Genomic DNA, 18269 nt, shown 5'->3' on the forward strand with positions numbered 1-18269 from the left:
GTGTGTGTGTAGCGCTATAGGGAAAGAGAGCGTTATAGGGGCTGAAGCTGAAGGGGGGCTTTTGCTGCCACTGCTGCTGTCGATCAGGGGGGCGGCAGAGAGGGAGCGACCCCCGCCAAAGCGCTCTGCAGCCGGCTTCTCCGCTCCAGCCCGCCGGCCGGCCTCCCTGTCATCTGTTCATTGCAGCAGAGAGGGGTGGGGGGGGTGGGGGAGAGAAAGAGAGAGTGGGGTAGAGAAAGTTGCCTCATCAGGATTCGCTGTCTTTGGACCGTGCTAGTTATTTTTGAGGGGGGGTGGGGTGGTTGGTGTGTGTGTGTGTGTGTGTGTGTGGGGGGGGGGGGGGGGGGGTCAGGGTGTGAAGGCTGCAGGTGGTGCTAGGGAGTTTGTTTTGCCATGCAGCAGGCCTGGGATCGGACGAGTGGCATCGAAAGTGTCAAGACCGGCCAGACAAAAATGTTGGGGAAAGGACAAGGAGGTGGCGGATACAACCCCAAGGCATCCCGTGAACTCTTGCAGAGGTAAGGGGGAAATAGGAAGATTTAAATATATATTCATGTGCGCCATGGCTGTTAACGCACAGTCGCTGTATGAAAAATTAATTTGTTCAAGGGGGATTTGGGAGATGGCATTCATGAATATATATCTTTTCATAAGTAGCTGTGTTGGTGGGAAGTATCTGTGGAAGATGAATTATATCTGTGCTGGAATGTCTTCGGCTGTGAAGGAGGAAAGGAAATTCTCCTTGCTGGGCCTTGAGAGATGGATGTGGCCGCACGGAAATCACCCGCAGCGTTTCTGGCCCCAAAATTGATTTCAGTTAAGCTATCGTTTGCAGTCTTACTCAAGAATAAATGTCCGTAATATTTCCCATGAAGCACTGGGTTATTTCATGCCGACCCGTCGAGTGCCGTGCGCTACGACGTAGTTTTACAGTGGAAAAAGGCAAATATAAAGAAGAGTGTGAATAAACCTAATATAAAAGGTTTGTTCAAGGTTTTAAATTGGATGTTTTTATTTTAAACACATTGACCTATTTGGAATACATTCATCCACTGAAACAGGCTCAGAGATTGGTATTACAGTCTTGATTGAATAATTAATAATGACAGCTTAATTTATCTCTCTATTATCTATTCTTTTTTATATATTCCTTTTAAGAGAATTTAAAAGCAAAAAAAAACAAAACAAATGGTGAGTTTCTTACAAAACACACCGTTTGTGTTGGAAGTAAAGACTAGGTGTAGTTGTGACTCTTTGAAGATGAGAGTAGATTAAGACATTAAAATTAGATGAGTATGTTTGGAGATAATATATTGGCACTCATTGCAGGAATTTGTATTACACACAAGTAATGATACAGCCTTGCAACTAACAGACCTTGTTTTGTTTCTTTCTTGTTTTTACCTCCTCAAAATTAAGTGTTACTAGAGGTCTTGTCAAAAGAGAAAAAATATTCTCGGCTGTAAATCAAACTCATGTTTCACTGCGTTTTGTTATCAGCCACTGAATCATCTGTTTGGTTGTAGCTTTTTTCAAATAGGAGAAGAGAAGAATATACTGCACATTTTGGTACTATCGCATGTGTGTACATTAAGGAAAATTAAGTGTATCACTAAGAATTTTAATTTTTTTAAGATATATTTGAATACTGAGATTTTACATGCACATGTCTCAGAAGTATTTTTTTTTTTTAAATTGCCGTAATATATGCAAGGGTTTGCTTGTATAAAAAAGTGTTTAAAATGTTTTATAGTCTATATCATTGTTACTTTTAAGACTATAATGTCCACCTAGGAAAAAATAAATGGCATTGACTTAATATACAACAATGTAGTTTATTGACCTTGTTCAGCTGGGTCAAACGCATTAACTTTTTAGATAGTGATGTTTATTGGATCAAAGTGACTATTGAAAATCAGATGAGTGTGTATTTGTAGATAAAGAACTTTTAGACTAGGTTGGCACTTTTAAATTAGGTTGGCATGCATAAAACAAATACATGCACTTATATGGCACTGGGAATTTCATTTCTAATATAGAAACGCATGTAGTGAAGTCATGCAAGCCAACGGAGGCCTCTTGCTGTGGAAATTGCTGTAAGGCCTTACATGAACGCCTGATTTGGAGTTTGTCAGCCTCACCATATAGCTGTATCTCAGCACTGGCTGGGGTTTTGAGACACACTGCATTTCTCGCAGCTTAACCGTAATCCAACAGAAAGAGCTGTAAACGATATAAAGAGATCTGCTGCGTGATCATGGAGCGAACGGGCCACAGCAAAACTCAGCTCTACACTGCAGCTTACTGTATTCTGTCTATTGCGTTGACTTATATGAGAATTTTCTTTACAGCAACACATATTAACTGATAATTGAACGCTTCTTTTTTTTCTCTTTAATTAGACTTGTATTATTGGCTATCAGTGGTGGGGACAGGTATGGGATTTTTCTCGGCGGTTGGATTTCAGATCGGCATTAGAGAACACGGTGCAGCTCCTTGTAGCTTCGCCGTGTGGCATTTACTGGATGCTGTTGGGTTTACAACAGGATTAGCGCTGACTTTGTTGGTCAAAGATTTGCCATGGACTAACACTGGAGCGAGAATGAATAAGAGTGAATTGCGAGAGTGTGTATTTGTACGCGCCTACGTGCTGCTGGCGCCATGTTGGTTCGCTTGCTTGCTGAGCTAGAAAGTGAAAGGTTAGAGCGGTCCATTTATGGCTTTGCAGTGCGCTGCTTCTATTTTAGATCATCAACAATTTATGTATATATGTGTGTGTGTGTGTAGGCCCACCTGACATCCAGCGGGCTTTCTTACGTTTTTGTGTCTGTCAGTAAGGAGTCTTCAGAGGATTCTTCGCTGTTGCTTGTCATGGATGAGACACTCAGTTTGAGGCTAGACTATAAACCCATAAAGGTCTTTAAATACACAACTGCTGTAAGCCATGTGCATTAGGTTTCACGTTAGTGTCACTGTAATTACACGGCAAATACTTTACCATTTCATTGTAGTTACTATACTGGTACAGTTATGACATTGCAAGTACTTTGCAATTATACTGTAGTTACGTTGGAGTTACAGTTGTATTTACATTGCATTTACATTTATATTACAATTACAAATGTAGTTACTATACAAGTATTGGAAAATATCAACTTGAAAAACTACAAAATTGAACTTTGGCTGTAAATTGTGATTTGCTGCAAGACTAATAAGATAGCACACAATAACCCATGACTGAACCCACTACTTAATAGATAAGAAATGCTCACTCTTCCTCTTTTTGTGTGTTTATCTTATCTTTTAGCACTCTCCAATGCTATTTGTGACCAGTATCTAATCAGTGGAGCTGATGTGAGACAGTTGAAAAGATCCTGAAGCCATTAATCCCTTTCTACAAGTGCTTAACCAAATGAAGCTCGTTTTAAAATCACTATATATCCAAATAAAAAAATAAAAAAATCATTACCTGAAGTGTATCATTCAATATCTCTAAAATTTAGAGTTTAGTTTGTAAAAGTGTTATCATTTCGTCAACCAAGGTCTTAAGTTGCCTTGTATCTTTTAAAAGTATTATAACTTATATTAAAAACATGTCACTTTTTTCTCATTTTGGAGCCAAACTTGTCATATATTTTCAGTGAATTTATTCTCAATGAAGCTGTTTGTCCACTTTGACCCTGCTGCACGGGGGCCTCGTTGTTTGTTCTTTGTGTTGAGTCAGAGGTCTGATGTAATCCTGCTTGGCGTCTCAGCACCTGTCAGAGTCTTTTCACTGATACTGTTACAGGATGCAGGTTGCAGTCTCAAGTTCTTCTGTTCTGCTCTCTAGTCCTATAAAAACCCGCTCTCTCCACATGAGCCTTCAGATACCAAAACTCAACTTTCAGTTCTGTGCATTTCAACTCAGTCTATAATCCCAGAAAGCCACTGATTTGCTGTAAATATAAAATCCATAGCACAATACAACCAGATCTGCCTTGAATTGTATTTGCGAGCAATTCTGGGCTTTTGTTGTAACCAGCTTGAAGTAATAATAGTAGGAATACTTGATTACTACTACTACTCTGTGCACGGCTCTCCAATACAGTCCTATAGGCCCAATGGACGCTCCAAATTGAACCCAAAATGCCTTTTTCAACATATTCATTGCTTGAGACATATTGATAGAAAGATGTGAAATTAAATGATTTAAAGTCATGTCTTTCTGATACAGTTTTGATGTCACCTTGGTTGTTGCTTTAGCTCTTCCTTGTTTACTCTAAGCTGGCTGGATGTGGCTGCCTGTCTGCATTTGGCATTGTAAATGAGTGAAACTTGTCATGGCTAAACTGAAAATTAAACATATACACTTTAATAAACTTTAAACATATATTTTGGGTGCTTTTGCGGTTGATTTTTGCAGTGTCCATTGGCCCTATAGGAGCAGGCAAGGCAAGCAAGATGTAAGATTTTGGTCAGAATTGATCAGTATGATGGAACATGATGGGAAAAATGGAAAAACTGGACCGGGTTGAAAATAAATTAAGCTACAAGTTGTTTTCTTGGTGTCTTCAGGCTTGGTGACGACTGCTTCATGATGGATTGTGCTTCAACAGGTTTGTGGACAGATGTATTAGCGAAGCACTGTCAACATGTTTGTCTCGGCATTGTTTTCACCTTTGCCATTGCCCCTTCCCCCCTTTTTTTTCTCTTTCGCTCTCCTCATCATCCCCCTCTTCCCCAGCTGCTGCCTCTATATCACTCAGGCAGCTTGTCACTGGAGGGGAAGTTGCCTCTGACCTCTCAGTAGGCTCCACTGATGGCCACAAAGTAGCCCACTGGGAACACTGTCTATCTTACCTTACTGGACCTTTTAAGTGATTGCTGTCCTGTAGCTCAGGCCCTGCTTCAGTAGCACCGACGTGTGAAAATGCCACAGGAAAGGTAAATCGTGAAGAGTTGTGCTTTCTTGTCACCTCTCCTTTTCTCCTGCTTTGCTGGAGGTGTTGCTGTTGTGTTTACGGGTTGTTGTTTTTTTTTTTTTTTATCTCAGACTGTGGTGCCGGTGAGGCCATGTCTGGACTCCACAACACGACCTGAAGACACCAAATGTTTTTATATTGCCTTTCTAGCACTGAGCGTCACTATAAATGGTGTTCTTTGCAGTAAAGCAGCATGGAATGAATTTTCCAGTTCTTCCGTTGCCTTTCTTCGAAACGCTTGTTTGTTAGTTGTAAAAGCTGCTGGTTACGTCACATGTCATTGGTGTCAGGACAATTTCAGCAGCATCAGCATGGTTTGTAGTCCATTGCCCAATAACCTCTTACTTAACCATGGCTGGCTTAAAACATTGCTACTGGTCCTCGGAAGTATAGGTATATGGAAAACATATACTGAATGGTTTTGTTATTCAAGTCATGTGATGTGACAATATCATTTATGAGCAGAATTTGGTGCCTTGTGTTTTGGTTGCACTAAATATGATTTTTGCTGCCTTGAGAGGGAGACATGATTTAATTATCTATGAGAAATCTTCTGTTATCTATCTATCTATCTATCTATCTATCTATCTATCTATCTGTCTATCTATCTGTCTGTGTCTGTGTGTGTCTGTGTGTGTCTGTGTGTGTGTGTGTGTGTGTCTGTCTGTCTGTCTCTCTCTCTATCTCTCTATCTGTCTGTTGATCATAAAAATGTTTACAAAATAATAACAGAACAAATCTCCAAGGGTTGTTTAACATGACTGGTGAAGTGAAGTGAATGCTGGAGTCCCGTCCCACCAGAGGTCATTAACCAAATCTAATCTAGCGGGCTTTCCCACACCTCACCCGGCTCTGCCCGCCGGTGCTGGTGTGGACTTAGACGTGACGATTGATTAGCGAGCTAGCTTTACAGCTCAGTGACAGTTGGGGGGGGGCTCCTTTGAAAACCACGTCGTTTGTTTGAACGAGGCTAAGCAAAATAAATGCCCTGGACGTTTTATTTTGTTATCTCAGAGAAGGGCACAGGTGGTTTTGTAATCCTGCTGCTCCGTGGCGGCCAATAGTTTCCCATGCAGGCGGGCGGCGGTATGAAGAGACAAGGCAGTATAAACAATGCTCGACGTGCCTGTCGCCTCTTACAAAATGTATTTTGAAATACCATTAGGAGGAGGCTGGTGACATTAGCATAATGTGCTAACTGCCCCTGGGGCTAGATGCTATCTCTTCTCCAGCAGTGCAGCTATATAGGCAGCAGCAGGCTGGTCATGCTACGGCCCTATTTGTAGGTGAGATGATTTTATTCCCTCTTCGCTTACAGAAATTGTATATTTATTGTGCCTCTACCACTCCACCCCCTCCTCCCCCTCCACCACCCTGAGCATGTGTTCATTGCTGTGTTGACACGTGGCAGCAACTGGGGCTAATCTTGATGTTAAATGGCTGACAGGTCCGTGGCACCAGGCGGGGGACTCATATGGCCACGCTGTCCTCCACTTCTCCTGCTGACATGGAGCATCCTGATTAAAGCTGCGCTAGGCAAGATTTTCATGTAAAAATACACCCGTCTTATACCAGAAAGTGGGGCTGCACTAGAGAGAGAGAGAGAGGGTTAGCCTGGTTCCTGACTTCTGAATCGCGTCCCGCCCACTTTTCAGATTTTGCCAAGCGATTCAGAGAGTCTGCTGTTGCTCAAGTCAACAAAAGAGAAGAAAGAAACAAAAGAAACTATCGAGCCAGTCAGCACCTTTGTGGATGAGACTAAAGTTTGAACAATTGGTGCAACGCTTATTCATTGGCGTTTTGGTAGAATAGAATTGTTGAAATCACCCCCTTAACCAACATATGACACTGGATGGAGACATCATTGCTGTGTAGTTCTGACACCTCTGAACATCACTTGGCCACAGTATGGGGTTCAAAGCCTGGCCTTTATAGTGTCAAAGCTGTATTAGGCAGCTACCACACGTTGGCGGCTCCAAATGGCGGTGAGAGGGAACTATTTGAAAAATATGAATTTCAGAACCCAGAAATCCTGTAACATGACATCAGTCTTGTGATTTGTCACTTTGTTTCATAATTATAATTGGACAAAATGGGAGAATCTACAGGGTCTCAGTTAGTGGGGATGTGAGGCTCTTCTCTATCGCAGCCCCACTTTGTGATTTAGCTGATAAGTGTTTTATGTAAGTTGTATTTTTACATTAAAAAAATCATCTTGCCTGGTGCAGCTTTAAATGCCCTGGAACTGCTCTGCTTATATTGGTTTCCTGAGCCTCATGTTTCCCATAATAGCTCCAGTAGTGCGTATTGCATACATTCAAGAACAGTTTGAATTTAAATGTACCTTTACTTTTGCTTTAAAGCACTGTTAGATACTGCGACCTCTTGATGCCAAATTTGATTAGTATCACTAAGTTACCACCCGTGGCTTGTAACTCGGTTGTGATGTTGAAGCATACAGTCCTTTGTCCTGATGGAAAAGGGTTTACAGGTGTTGAGTTGGTAGACTTAGCGGGGCTAAACTATCTGGAACATTGGGAACGGACAGAGTTTAAGAGGCTTACATTGTCTTTATACCCTGCATCAAGGTTAAAAGAAAGCAATGAGAGAACAGCGCCGCCAAATTTTCCCATCTATATATATTTACCGGTGAGATTTGCACATTACATGGACTGGATCGAGAGGGATATTCCTGTTAATCCTGACATCATCACAGTTTTGTGGTTGATTTCTGGAGGTCTGTATAAATGACTCTATCATGGGGATCAGATGATGTGCTGGCCAATGGTAAAATTACATGTTTTGTGTAATACAAAATGAACAACTGTAATATCAGTTGTTTGGCTCAACTACAACAGCCCAAAGTCATTTTATTAGCAGGAAACTCCTATAACTGAAATGTATGGCTGGCCAGCTGACTAGCTGCTAGCAGACTCTTATAAAATTCACATTCCATCAACTATGCACAACTAATGCTTCCAACACACATTCACACTAGAAACTGGATACACTGTAATAATGAAACCATTTAATACTGTCCTGTGCACTCTGGCCGACTAACATGACACTGATAAAGATTAGCAGGATTAGTAAAATAGCCAATTACATCCTCCAAAATGTTTCTGTTTTCTAAGTAAAGGGCTCAGATAGCTGATACCTTCAGTAATATTCTGAGTGTGACTTTCCTGCCAGGCAATCATTTGTCAGAGTAGGTGTGACATTTTTCAGATGGTGGATATTTCATTTTGGAATGAAACTCCCCAATTATGTTCGCTAGATTTTCCAGCCATTAACTTTCATAGTGAAAAAATTCAATTACAACTGTGGGTGACAAAGAGTTGTTTTTATGACATTAAGCAGGGTCGACCTCAGCTCAGACTACAGGAGACAATCAATCAACTGTTTTGGGATCAACTCTTCATCGCTACCTTCCCACTCCTTAATGCTTAAATATATGAGCTGGCAGAGTCTAAAGGTCTCGGTGTAAACACAATCTAAAATTAAAGGGGCTGTTCATACGCGGCTAATGAAGTGCAGCGTCCCTCAGGAGATGTAGGGCAGAGGCTGCAAACTCCATATTAAATCACATATAGACTTTATTTGACTGTAAAAATAGGATGTAAACAGATGTTTGCCAAGGCCAACATTTCTGGCATTATGTGGTCCTTTTATGGGAGAGACCTTCAAATTCCCTTGTGTGTGTGTGTTTGTGTGTGTGTGTGCACATTTGTGTGCGCATGTACACTTGACTGTGAATGCACACTCACTTTTTGGTACACACGCCACCATTTGGTGCGTTGGGGACAATTCATTTTAAATGTACATTGAATCTGCAGTTTACATAATAATGACTGCACCCTGATTCTCAATTATTTCTTCACAGATTGGATATACTGTAAAACATTTCCAGTTTTTGAATTTTAAAGAAACACCACTTTACTTCCTGGATTTCTTCTATTGATAGGGCATTGACCCTAACCCTGGTTCACTCACATGCATTTGACTCTAGGTGAATGTGTGTGTCATCTTTCCTCTCCTGTGTGATTATATCACTCAGTAAATCATCTGGCCTTGTAAATCTCAACAACAAACCGATCAGTCATATCAGTCACCAGTCATGCCCTGCAGACAAGGCACCAATCCCTGGTTTAAACCAGAATTTGGAGAGTTGCATTGACAAATTCAAAAAAAGAAAAAGCAAGGGGGCGTCATGTTAACATAACCACTTAAGTGACTATTATTAGAGATGAAACGTTCTAGTGTTCCATCAACAAGTCGTTTCTACTACGACTTGTTGTCTATCCAGTTCCTTCTCTGTCGTTCTTTCTTTCAGAATCAGCTTTACTTTCCTCCCCCAAATACAATACATACAGTATAAAAGAACTTGAAGAAATCAAGGGTTTGGTACCCAGGAGGGTCTGGAGTAAGCTTTGACTAAGTTTACAGGAGAGCCAAAACACATATTCCATTCCATCAATGTCCACTTTAATTTTTCACCCTTTTGGTGATTGATTCCATTTCGGTCGAGAGGTTTTGTACTAGACAGATCTCGCTGAGTTATTTTACATTCCTTCATGCAGAACTAACTGCCCAACATGCCACCTGTGCCCTTCTGGCTCCAAGCTGTGTTTTATCTGCTATTTGATTAATCTGAGTGAAATCTGTTAGAAGAGCCAACACTGTCAAAAAATGAATGAGCAGGGAGTTTATTAGGAGTCACAGTCAACACGTTTCACCTGTACACCAGCCTTCGCCAATATTGACCTTTTATGAAACATTGGATATCAGCCAGTCATGTCATCCTCTGCAGATATGTTGGAGGCGCCTCCCTGACCACAGCTACATAAAAACAGTCTGTAAAACCTGACATGAAATAGAAATGACATTTGTAAAGTATTCCTTAATATGCGGTAGTATGTAATGTATCCCAGTTTCCCTAACGCTGAATAGGTGCAGTGGGTCAATCAGCCTTGTGGAGCTGCTAACCCATAAAATAATTAGTATTAATTAGTCTGGGTTTCAATGGAGAGTTTTATTGTCCCATCGTCCCAATGCGGTTTCAGAGGCTTTTCCTCGCTGACAAGAACAGGAACTATCCGGGAAAACAGTGAAAGATGTTGAATTTCAGCACACAGTATTGGCTATTGGAAGCTTTAATACAAAAATATCAGTATTAGCCTTCAAAGACATGTATCATCAGTCTGTAAAACCTGTTGTAACCTGATGTAAATGCTCTTTCAGATGGTTTTCCACCCTGACAAGAATACAGTTCTGAAGGGAAACACTGAATACTTGTAATTTTTCTGGCATGAAAGTGGGAAATGTAAATATTTCGGCACAAAATATTGGTTATTGGCAGCTTTAATACAAAAACAGCAGTGTCAGTCTTCATAAACCCATATTGATCGAACCCTTAAAGCAATTGTGATTCAATTTGCCAACTCTTTAACTCACTTTGTTTTTATTCGGCTTTTGCGTTGCACACCTTATACCTTGATTTGTATCTGATGAAGCAGCAAAATTATTTAAATTCCTCCCAGGTTAGCATGCTATGCTAACACCAAAGCTACACCGCCGCGGCCGCCGCCAGCGCAAGGTTACCCATCACACACAGAGTTCAATGAACCGCCTCGGCTACGAATGCGGGGAATGTACTGAATGTGTGTTGCCCCCCAGGTTTAACAGTAGGAGAGTAGGGGCGTCTTAGTGACAGATAAACCCTCCCTGTTTCAGTCCTGCTCCGTTAGGCCGGCACCAACAGCTGAGGCCGGGAGTTTGCAGCACGTGTGCTCACCCCAAAGGCATCTTGCTTTCATCTACATGGTGAGAGGACCAGAATACAGGAAATCAAATTTAAACCCCCTCACACACACACAGGTGCACACACACACGCACACACACACACACGCACACACACACTGCAGGGTAAGAAATGTGTGTTTTTTTTCAGAGGGTATTTTATTACCCTATGTTGTTATATAAACACTCAATTTGTCCCACTAAGATTTGCTTTATGTTAAATCATAATAAACCACACATCCAACACTTCTTTCCCACTGCTGGAAACTGGCAGCAGAGGATGGAGCTGTTTTTCTCCTCTCTGCCCCCACCCAGTCCATTTTCCACCCCACAGTTGTTGAGTTTTTTTTTTACAATATTGGTTGTTTTATTTTTTGAGGATGCAGAGTTTTTTGTTGGTTGATATTTTCCTCTACTGCGATATTTTCCACGGTGCCAACAGTTTCTGCTGCTTCAGGCTGCGTACTCGGTTGTTTTCTGGTCAAAAAACGCTCCACTTTTCTCACCCAGAATGCACTGTAAAGAATCCCCCTGTCATAGGCGGAAACAAATTGCCTATGGTGGCCCATAAGGGACAGAAGTAGCATTTTTGACATCTCAAAAAAAAAAGGGCACTATTAGTGTCAGAGGTATTTTTTGCCCCCTCTTTTTGTAATTTCATGGGCATTTTCACACACACACACACACACACACACGCACACACACACACACTTACTTAAGTCACTTTTGGGGTATTTACATAGATTCATTTCCTGGAGGCTTACCCTAACCCTAACCCTAACCTTAACCACTGACCCAAAAATCAGCTTTTTACCAATTGGGGACATGGCTTTTGTCCCCAATTGCACAAGCCGTCCCCAATCAACTGGTTTTAAGTCTGGTGTGTGTCCCTGAAAGTGACTTAAGTCATACCCACACACACACACACACACACGCATCACAAAAGTTGCAAATTAATGTAACCCAACTTTAATACGCCTTCCAATTGGTCATATTGACATCCTTGCTACAGGAGGGACATATAATGTTGTGCAACATTGCCCATATGGTGAATTTCGACATCATGCCTACCATTAATGTGATTTTGATTACATTTTTCACTTCGCTTCACAACGCTTCAGTTTGTCATGATGCTTGTTGCCTCTTCAGGTCTCACTGGAAATAGAGATTTTTCACCTCAGTGGATCTATCTAATCGTCTGCACACATTACGGCAGCACTCAGAGGAAACACGGATATAGCCTCGATGAGCGGAAGGAGGCTATTACTGTGACTGTGGAGTTTATATTTACGGTCGGAGCTCACTGCAAGTACCTGGTGTGCCAAAAGCTGAGAACGGCTGCGCAACAGTCACACCGTGTTCCTCGCAATTTATTTTTGCCCGAACAGAAAAGTTTCATTAACAGCCCGTATAACACTTGGGGTTTGCCTCTGTCTGTATTTGTATGTGCGGGCGGGGCAGTGTGTGTGTGTGTGTGGGGGGGGTTGTGTTAGTGGGTTGTGTATGTATCTATACTGTATGTGCGCCTGTGGACTTTTTTTAGAGGGGGCAGAATATAGACGCTGGTCATCTGGCAAAAGCTATTACTTATAATGAACGTATGTTATTGTGTGGTGATAATCTCCCTGTTAATGCGATCCCATCTATTTTGGACGAGGCAGGGCCCACCCAAGAACACATGAGGGGAAAATAGATAGATAGATAGATAGATAGATAGATAGATAGATACACTTTGTGCCAGTCAATCGATGGTGACACCCACCACCGAGAATTTGTCGTTAGTGGGTTACATAAACCAACAGAGCCAGACTATCGGCGATTATAGAATTAAGGCTTGAATTCTGTCGCAGTCAGAGTGAGGATCCTTTTAGCGAGCGGCCCCCCGTCCCGTCAGCGGGGGGTCCGGCTATCTACCTGCTATCTATCAGTTTGTCTGGCCACTAAGCTTTTCATTATCATCCAATAGGGGAAAAAATAAAAAAGTCACCCGGCTCAGGCTTTGCTGTGTTAAATGGTTAATATGATGTCAAGCCTACTCATAACTGTGTGAAGTGTTAAGATGTTGGATGCATTGCAGTGGCGGTGTGATGTGCTGCGTGTTCAGATCTTGGACGCAATTCAGCAACGAGTCTCTGTGTCTCCTTCTCTCACTGAATAACGTGTAACATTTGATCCAAAGCACCTGAGAGTACCTTGCATGACTTGAGAAGACTTGAAACTTGACTTGGCTTGGGTTCTGGTGACTTGGGACTTGACTTTGACTTGTACTGTGATGACTTGAAAAGGTTTTTAAAGTCTTGACAAAAGATCTTGTGTGTGTGTGTAAATGACTTGGATTGAAAGTGATGAGATTTGTTCCAGCAGACGACTGAATTTAAATTCTGTTTTCTGACTTTGTATGGAATGATTGAATTTATTGAAGCTGAAACTGATTATAGAAATCAAAGTCATGATGCTCTTACCAAGTTTTTATCCTGTTAAAACCATAATGCATTGATATTTAGTTTTCTTTGTCTTCTATTCTCTTTCTATTCTATTCTATTTAGTTTATGAAATTGATGCTGGACTCTTGATTTGTTCTGACTTGACTTGACGTGTTCTACATTGAGACTTGAGTCTTGACATTAATGACATGGGCTTGACTTGAACTTGACTTGGTAATCTAGATTTAGACTTGGGACTTGACTTGAGACTTGTGCCTCAAGACTTGAGACAGGACATGAACTCCTAACCCTCGCATTTTTAGCAGCTTGTTTTTACGGATTCAGCAACAGTCTCTGTCTCCCTGTATCAATTTCTCTCTCTTCATCTCTTTCTCTGTTTTGAGTCTGGTCTCTTAAAATTTTATTTCTGAAGTCTGAAGAAGAGCAGTGTGCTCCAAACGTCACTGACTTTATGGTGCAAATAAAACAACAAAAGGGAGTTACAGTGGTCAGACTTTCATTGTCAAACTTTTATGAAATGAGCACGATGGCTTAAAATGCAAATAAAAGTGAGAGAAGTAGGATTTCCTACCACAAAGGGATTGGAGACACTACTAGAAACAGGTGGAAACAGTGGGTGGATTGGTGTTTACATTTACCTTCAAATCTGACGACCCAGATTGAAATCCCGGGTCTTCTAGTTTTCTAGTTTTCTTCTGTGAGTGACGTTCTCATTTTTAGCAAAACTTATTTTTATTTACCCATGACCAAAACCATAACCAAACTGTTTCAGTTGCATAACCTTAACCAAAGTTCTACTTGCCCAAACCTAACCCTAACCGTTAACCCAAATTATTTCACTTGCCTAAACGTCACCATTAGCAAACCTTTTCATGTGGGGAACAGGTGAAAATGCGTGTCCAATCTGTACTAATGTCACATAATCCAATTCGTGGTGAAAGAACATAACGTTCACATGATGCGTGTCCACAACACGTAACAAGCGTTTCAGAGTTCATGCTCCTTTCATGAAATTTCACGAGACTGTGTTGCTCTTTCTCTTTCTTTCTCTGCCTCACTCTTCTCTCTCTCCCTGCTGGTTCTGGGATTCCCAAACATATTAAAATTAAATTAATCAAAAGTAGCTGTGCCTCCTTTGCCTGGATTTCCCGTCTCCATTTCTCCCTCTTCCTCTCCTGGATCTAGTATTTCCAAACATCCTTAAATCCTACTTTTGAGACTCAAGTATTCCCTTATGTGGGATATTCAACCAGACCGGATGGCTTCACAGTAGTTCAGCTAAGTCTTATTGCAGCAGATTTGACTCCAGGGAGTTTCTAATGTCACTGAGAATTTAATTTCTTCCTCTTTCCTCTGTTTTTCATGCTGTATTTCACTAAGCTTCCCTCTCCGGAGTGATTTTTTTTGGTTGCTTTTACATGACGCATTGTAAATCATCTATTTGTGGTAGCCGCGCTTTTATGTTCGGGGGGCATATGCGGCCTAAGGGTGAAGGCGATAAAACATTGGTATTTGACCCTAGATACAGAGAGAATAAAGTGCGGTCTGGCCACAAGGTTAACAACTTGATCCACAGCACTTTAGCAACTTAATAGCACTCCTTAAAAAGATGTGACTGCGAATGCAAAAACGTAACAGTTTCAGCACAGCTATGCATTATGTAAGTCCATCGGATCTGTCAAATTTCTCTACTTAGATAAACCTTGAGCACAGAAGGCATTATAAAGTGTTGGAAAGTCGTCATGACATTATGTAAGCCTGTCTGATTCAGGTTGCAGGTGGGCAGTTTAAGCTCTGTTTGTGCGATTCAGGAAATGTCAGTAATATAAAGAAATGTCAGTAATAAATTGCCCCCCCCGGGAGCCTGTGTGTGTTGCTGACATTTACTGAAGCAGTGAAACGGAGCTCAAACTGCCGACCAGCGTCACAATGACCAAATCCTCATCCTGTAGGGGGGCAGGCAGCCTGGTAGGGCGGCATAATGCTCAAACTTAGTAACTTGGAGAACTGAGAATGAAGAGAAAGATTTTAGAATGAAGAGAAATTCGTTAGACCCCATAGACCCCCATTTGATAAGATTTTGTCCCAAAGAGCCAAATGGGAGGATTTTTGCTGCTGATTTAGTAATGAATTGAATAACTGTATATGGGGAGATGATAGTGTTTTGAGTGAAACCTATGACTACAATTGTCATTCTTATACAGTCTCTAATTAGGATGATTTAAGATGATGAATTAAATTATAGTGAAATTAAACTATTCCTTATTTTGTTGTTGACCCCCTGGAAACCCCTCAAAGACCCCTGAGGGTCCCCAAACCCCACTTTGAGAACCACTGGGTTAAGAGACAGTCCTATAGCTGCTCAATTTTATTTATACAGTATAACACCTTAAACACAAAGTGCTTCAAAAGAAGAACAAAAAAGAAAAAAATATCATTACAGGAAACAAACTGACAGACAAAAAGACTGAGAATATTTAGAAAAAAATGCAGGCAAAACACATCAGGAACTGAAAGCCCAAAGAGTAAAATGGGCCTTTATTTTTAAAATGGTAATGGATTCTGCTGATCTAAGACTTTCAGAAAGGTTGTTCTACAGTCTTGTTCAAGGACCTAAGGGTGCTGTGAGGCGTTCACCCCTCGATCCAGTCACCGAACCCTCACCTGCACCTGGTGATTGAGTCATCTAACATAAATCTCAATTTCTGTCCTTAACGGAGGCGGATTGACGTGAAGAAGTGATGGAGGGAAGCGGGTGTAAAGCGTGTAGGAGCTTCTTATCGCTGGCCTTTGAAAAGCAGTGAAACCAGAGAGCCGCATGCATGTGGGAGAATGCGCCTGTCAGCAAACCAATCGCCCAGCCGCTCAGCGCCAATACCCAGAAGTCCAGTGGTCGGGGTTTAGCATGCGAGGCCTGCGTATGGAGTTGGATGAAACACAGAATATAAAACAGATTTCTTACATTTAAGACAGTCTCAGCACAAAACGTGTAAAGACACTGGTAAGAGTAAAGCTTTTTTGCAATTTCAGTTTTTATTCATGTTCAAATTTACAAGAAATTTACAAATTAATATACTTTTATTCAAGAAGGTGCACATTTTCATGGTGTTGCATTGACCTCAAGTAAAGAAAGATAGAAAAAAAACAATCCAAGAAACAAATAAACGAGATTCAATTAGGACACGACCTTCAAAACTTTAATGGACTATTACCATCCTCAGAGAAAAAGAGTTTAAACTTCTTTTCTGAAAAATAAAATGTAAATTCATTTCCATAACTTCTGTGTGCCCATTTTGGAATAATATAATTCCCTGAATTTCTTCATTCATTGTCTCTAAAATATAGATGTTTCTCCAAATTTTGTCATCAACTAATTCCCAGCTATCCTTTAAATGTATCATGACTTTTTATTTTTTTATTTTGTGCTGTCAATTATTTCTTAACTGCACCCTTAATATATCTCATATAGTGATTCCAGACTGTTGGAATTATTCAGTCTAAAATTTTACTTTTGCCTAACTTAACTTTCAGCATGTTTATTTTCCGTCTCCCTCTCCCAGCACTTCATCAGCATTGCCAAACTGAGTTGTGTTGCTTGTGGCAGTAAAGCAACATGTGTAGGTCCTAAAACCAGCTTCATCTCCCTTGTCTTGGCATTCCAGATTTACGGCTCTTGGGTCAGCAGCGGCCCACCAGGACATCGATATTCCTTCCCATCACCGCAAGTCGGTTACCAGCCGCTGCTCGGTCCGTCTCATTCTGACTGCATCTGTCGTCTCACTGAATTATTATGTATGAGATTCACATGTCGACTGTTTTCAAGAAAACGCTTAAAAACTTTTTACTCTGGCTTTTATTTTTACTCTTAATTGTTAAGGCGAGTAAATGTTTGCTTGCACTGTTTTTAACTTCAATATACAAGTCATCCTATTTTTATTGTCCCTTTTACCATTTGTATTTTATTTTGACTTTTTGCATTTTATAGCTCATTTCTCCAATCTCTAATCTCCACTCGCGTACCTTTTAGCTGGTTCTGTATTGCATCACCTGGATATATTGTTTGTTTTTAATCAACGAAGCACTTTGTGACTTCTCGTCTGAAAAGTGCAATATAAATGAAGCTTTACTTAACTTTGCTTACTTTACCTAGACACGTGCAGCATAAGAAAGCCCATCAGCACCGCTCACACTACCATGTGCTTTTGACTATATCTGGCGGTGAGTGACACGCTGACGGGGGGCTTGGTGATTTGTGGGGGTATTAAGATACAGTGGGACATATTATAAGGTTGTCTCATCTTGTTTTTTGGTGCTGCTCGTATTAGTTTTTCCCCCTCTGAGGCAAAAAGAGGAGGCAGAGCCAAGGCAGGAGATGGTGGAGTCTGCAGTCCGCCTGGCAGATTCAGAACATATGCTGTGTGTTGGGCACCAGGTGGGCAGTGTATAAATTATCAGACATGCCAACACCCCCACCACCCCAAACCCCCTCCCCCGCCTCCATTCGCCAGCAGGTGTGTTTCGGGGTGGGGGGTGGGGGGGGGTCAGGGTCGGGGGTTAATATATAATTTTACAACTCACCAATTGTAATTTTAGATACGATCCACGCCGACGTTAATGGATAGCAATGTCTGATATCCACCGCGCGGCTCCCTCGGAGTATTGGGTCTCGGTCATGTGACCGGCCGCTGCCAATAGGGCGAGCGGCTGATCGGGCCCTGCCGACATTTTGTGGAGTTGTTGACAGTTGAAAACAGGTCACCTTTCGTCCTGCGCCAAGATTATTGTGGGCAGTGGCCACCGCGCGGCACGTTAGGTAAATAAGAGGAGTCGGAATGGTAAAAAATACTTTTCTTTAATCCGACTGTGTCAGCGCTCACCTGCTCTTGTTTGACTCTTGATGAATCTCATACTTGAGATACTTCTGATAAAAGGACAGTGAGTCAGAATTTAAATCTAGTTCTTCTTCATATGAGTGGTTTACTGATCCCACTGTCCGGCTTTGCACGAGTCTTTAAGTGGGTTTTTTTTTCCAGTGGTGGTGATAGTTTCACTACATGTAATT

The 18269-nt window shown here is 41.4% G+C and overlaps 1 protein-coding gene across 1 annotated transcript in view; it reads left to right on the top strand.

The window, feature by feature from the left end:
* Nucleotides 1-393: 393 nt before the first annotated feature.
* The window catches only part of rbm20 (RNA binding motif protein 20), a 62066-nt gene continuing 44190 nt past the window's right edge, over nucleotides 394-18269 (top strand). The window contains exons 1-2 of the mRNA XM_071525068.1: nucleotides 394-502; nucleotides 13805-13823. Coding sequence (XP_071381169.1) covers nucleotides 394-502; nucleotides 13805-13823 — 128 coding nt within the window. The remainder of the gene's footprint in view (nucleotides 503-13804; nucleotides 13824-18269) is intronic.

The sequence above is a fragment of the Centroberyx affinis genome, unplaced genomic scaffold, assembly GCF_046629955.1.
Source record: "Centroberyx affinis isolate AG114_WGS23_722 - 3 ecotype Tasmania unplaced genomic scaffold, CSIRO-AGI_Caff_v1 ptg001260l_1, whole genome shotgun sequence".
In the NCBI taxonomy this organism is placed as follows: domain Eukaryota; kingdom Metazoa; phylum Chordata; class Actinopteri; order Beryciformes; family Berycidae; genus Centroberyx; species Centroberyx affinis.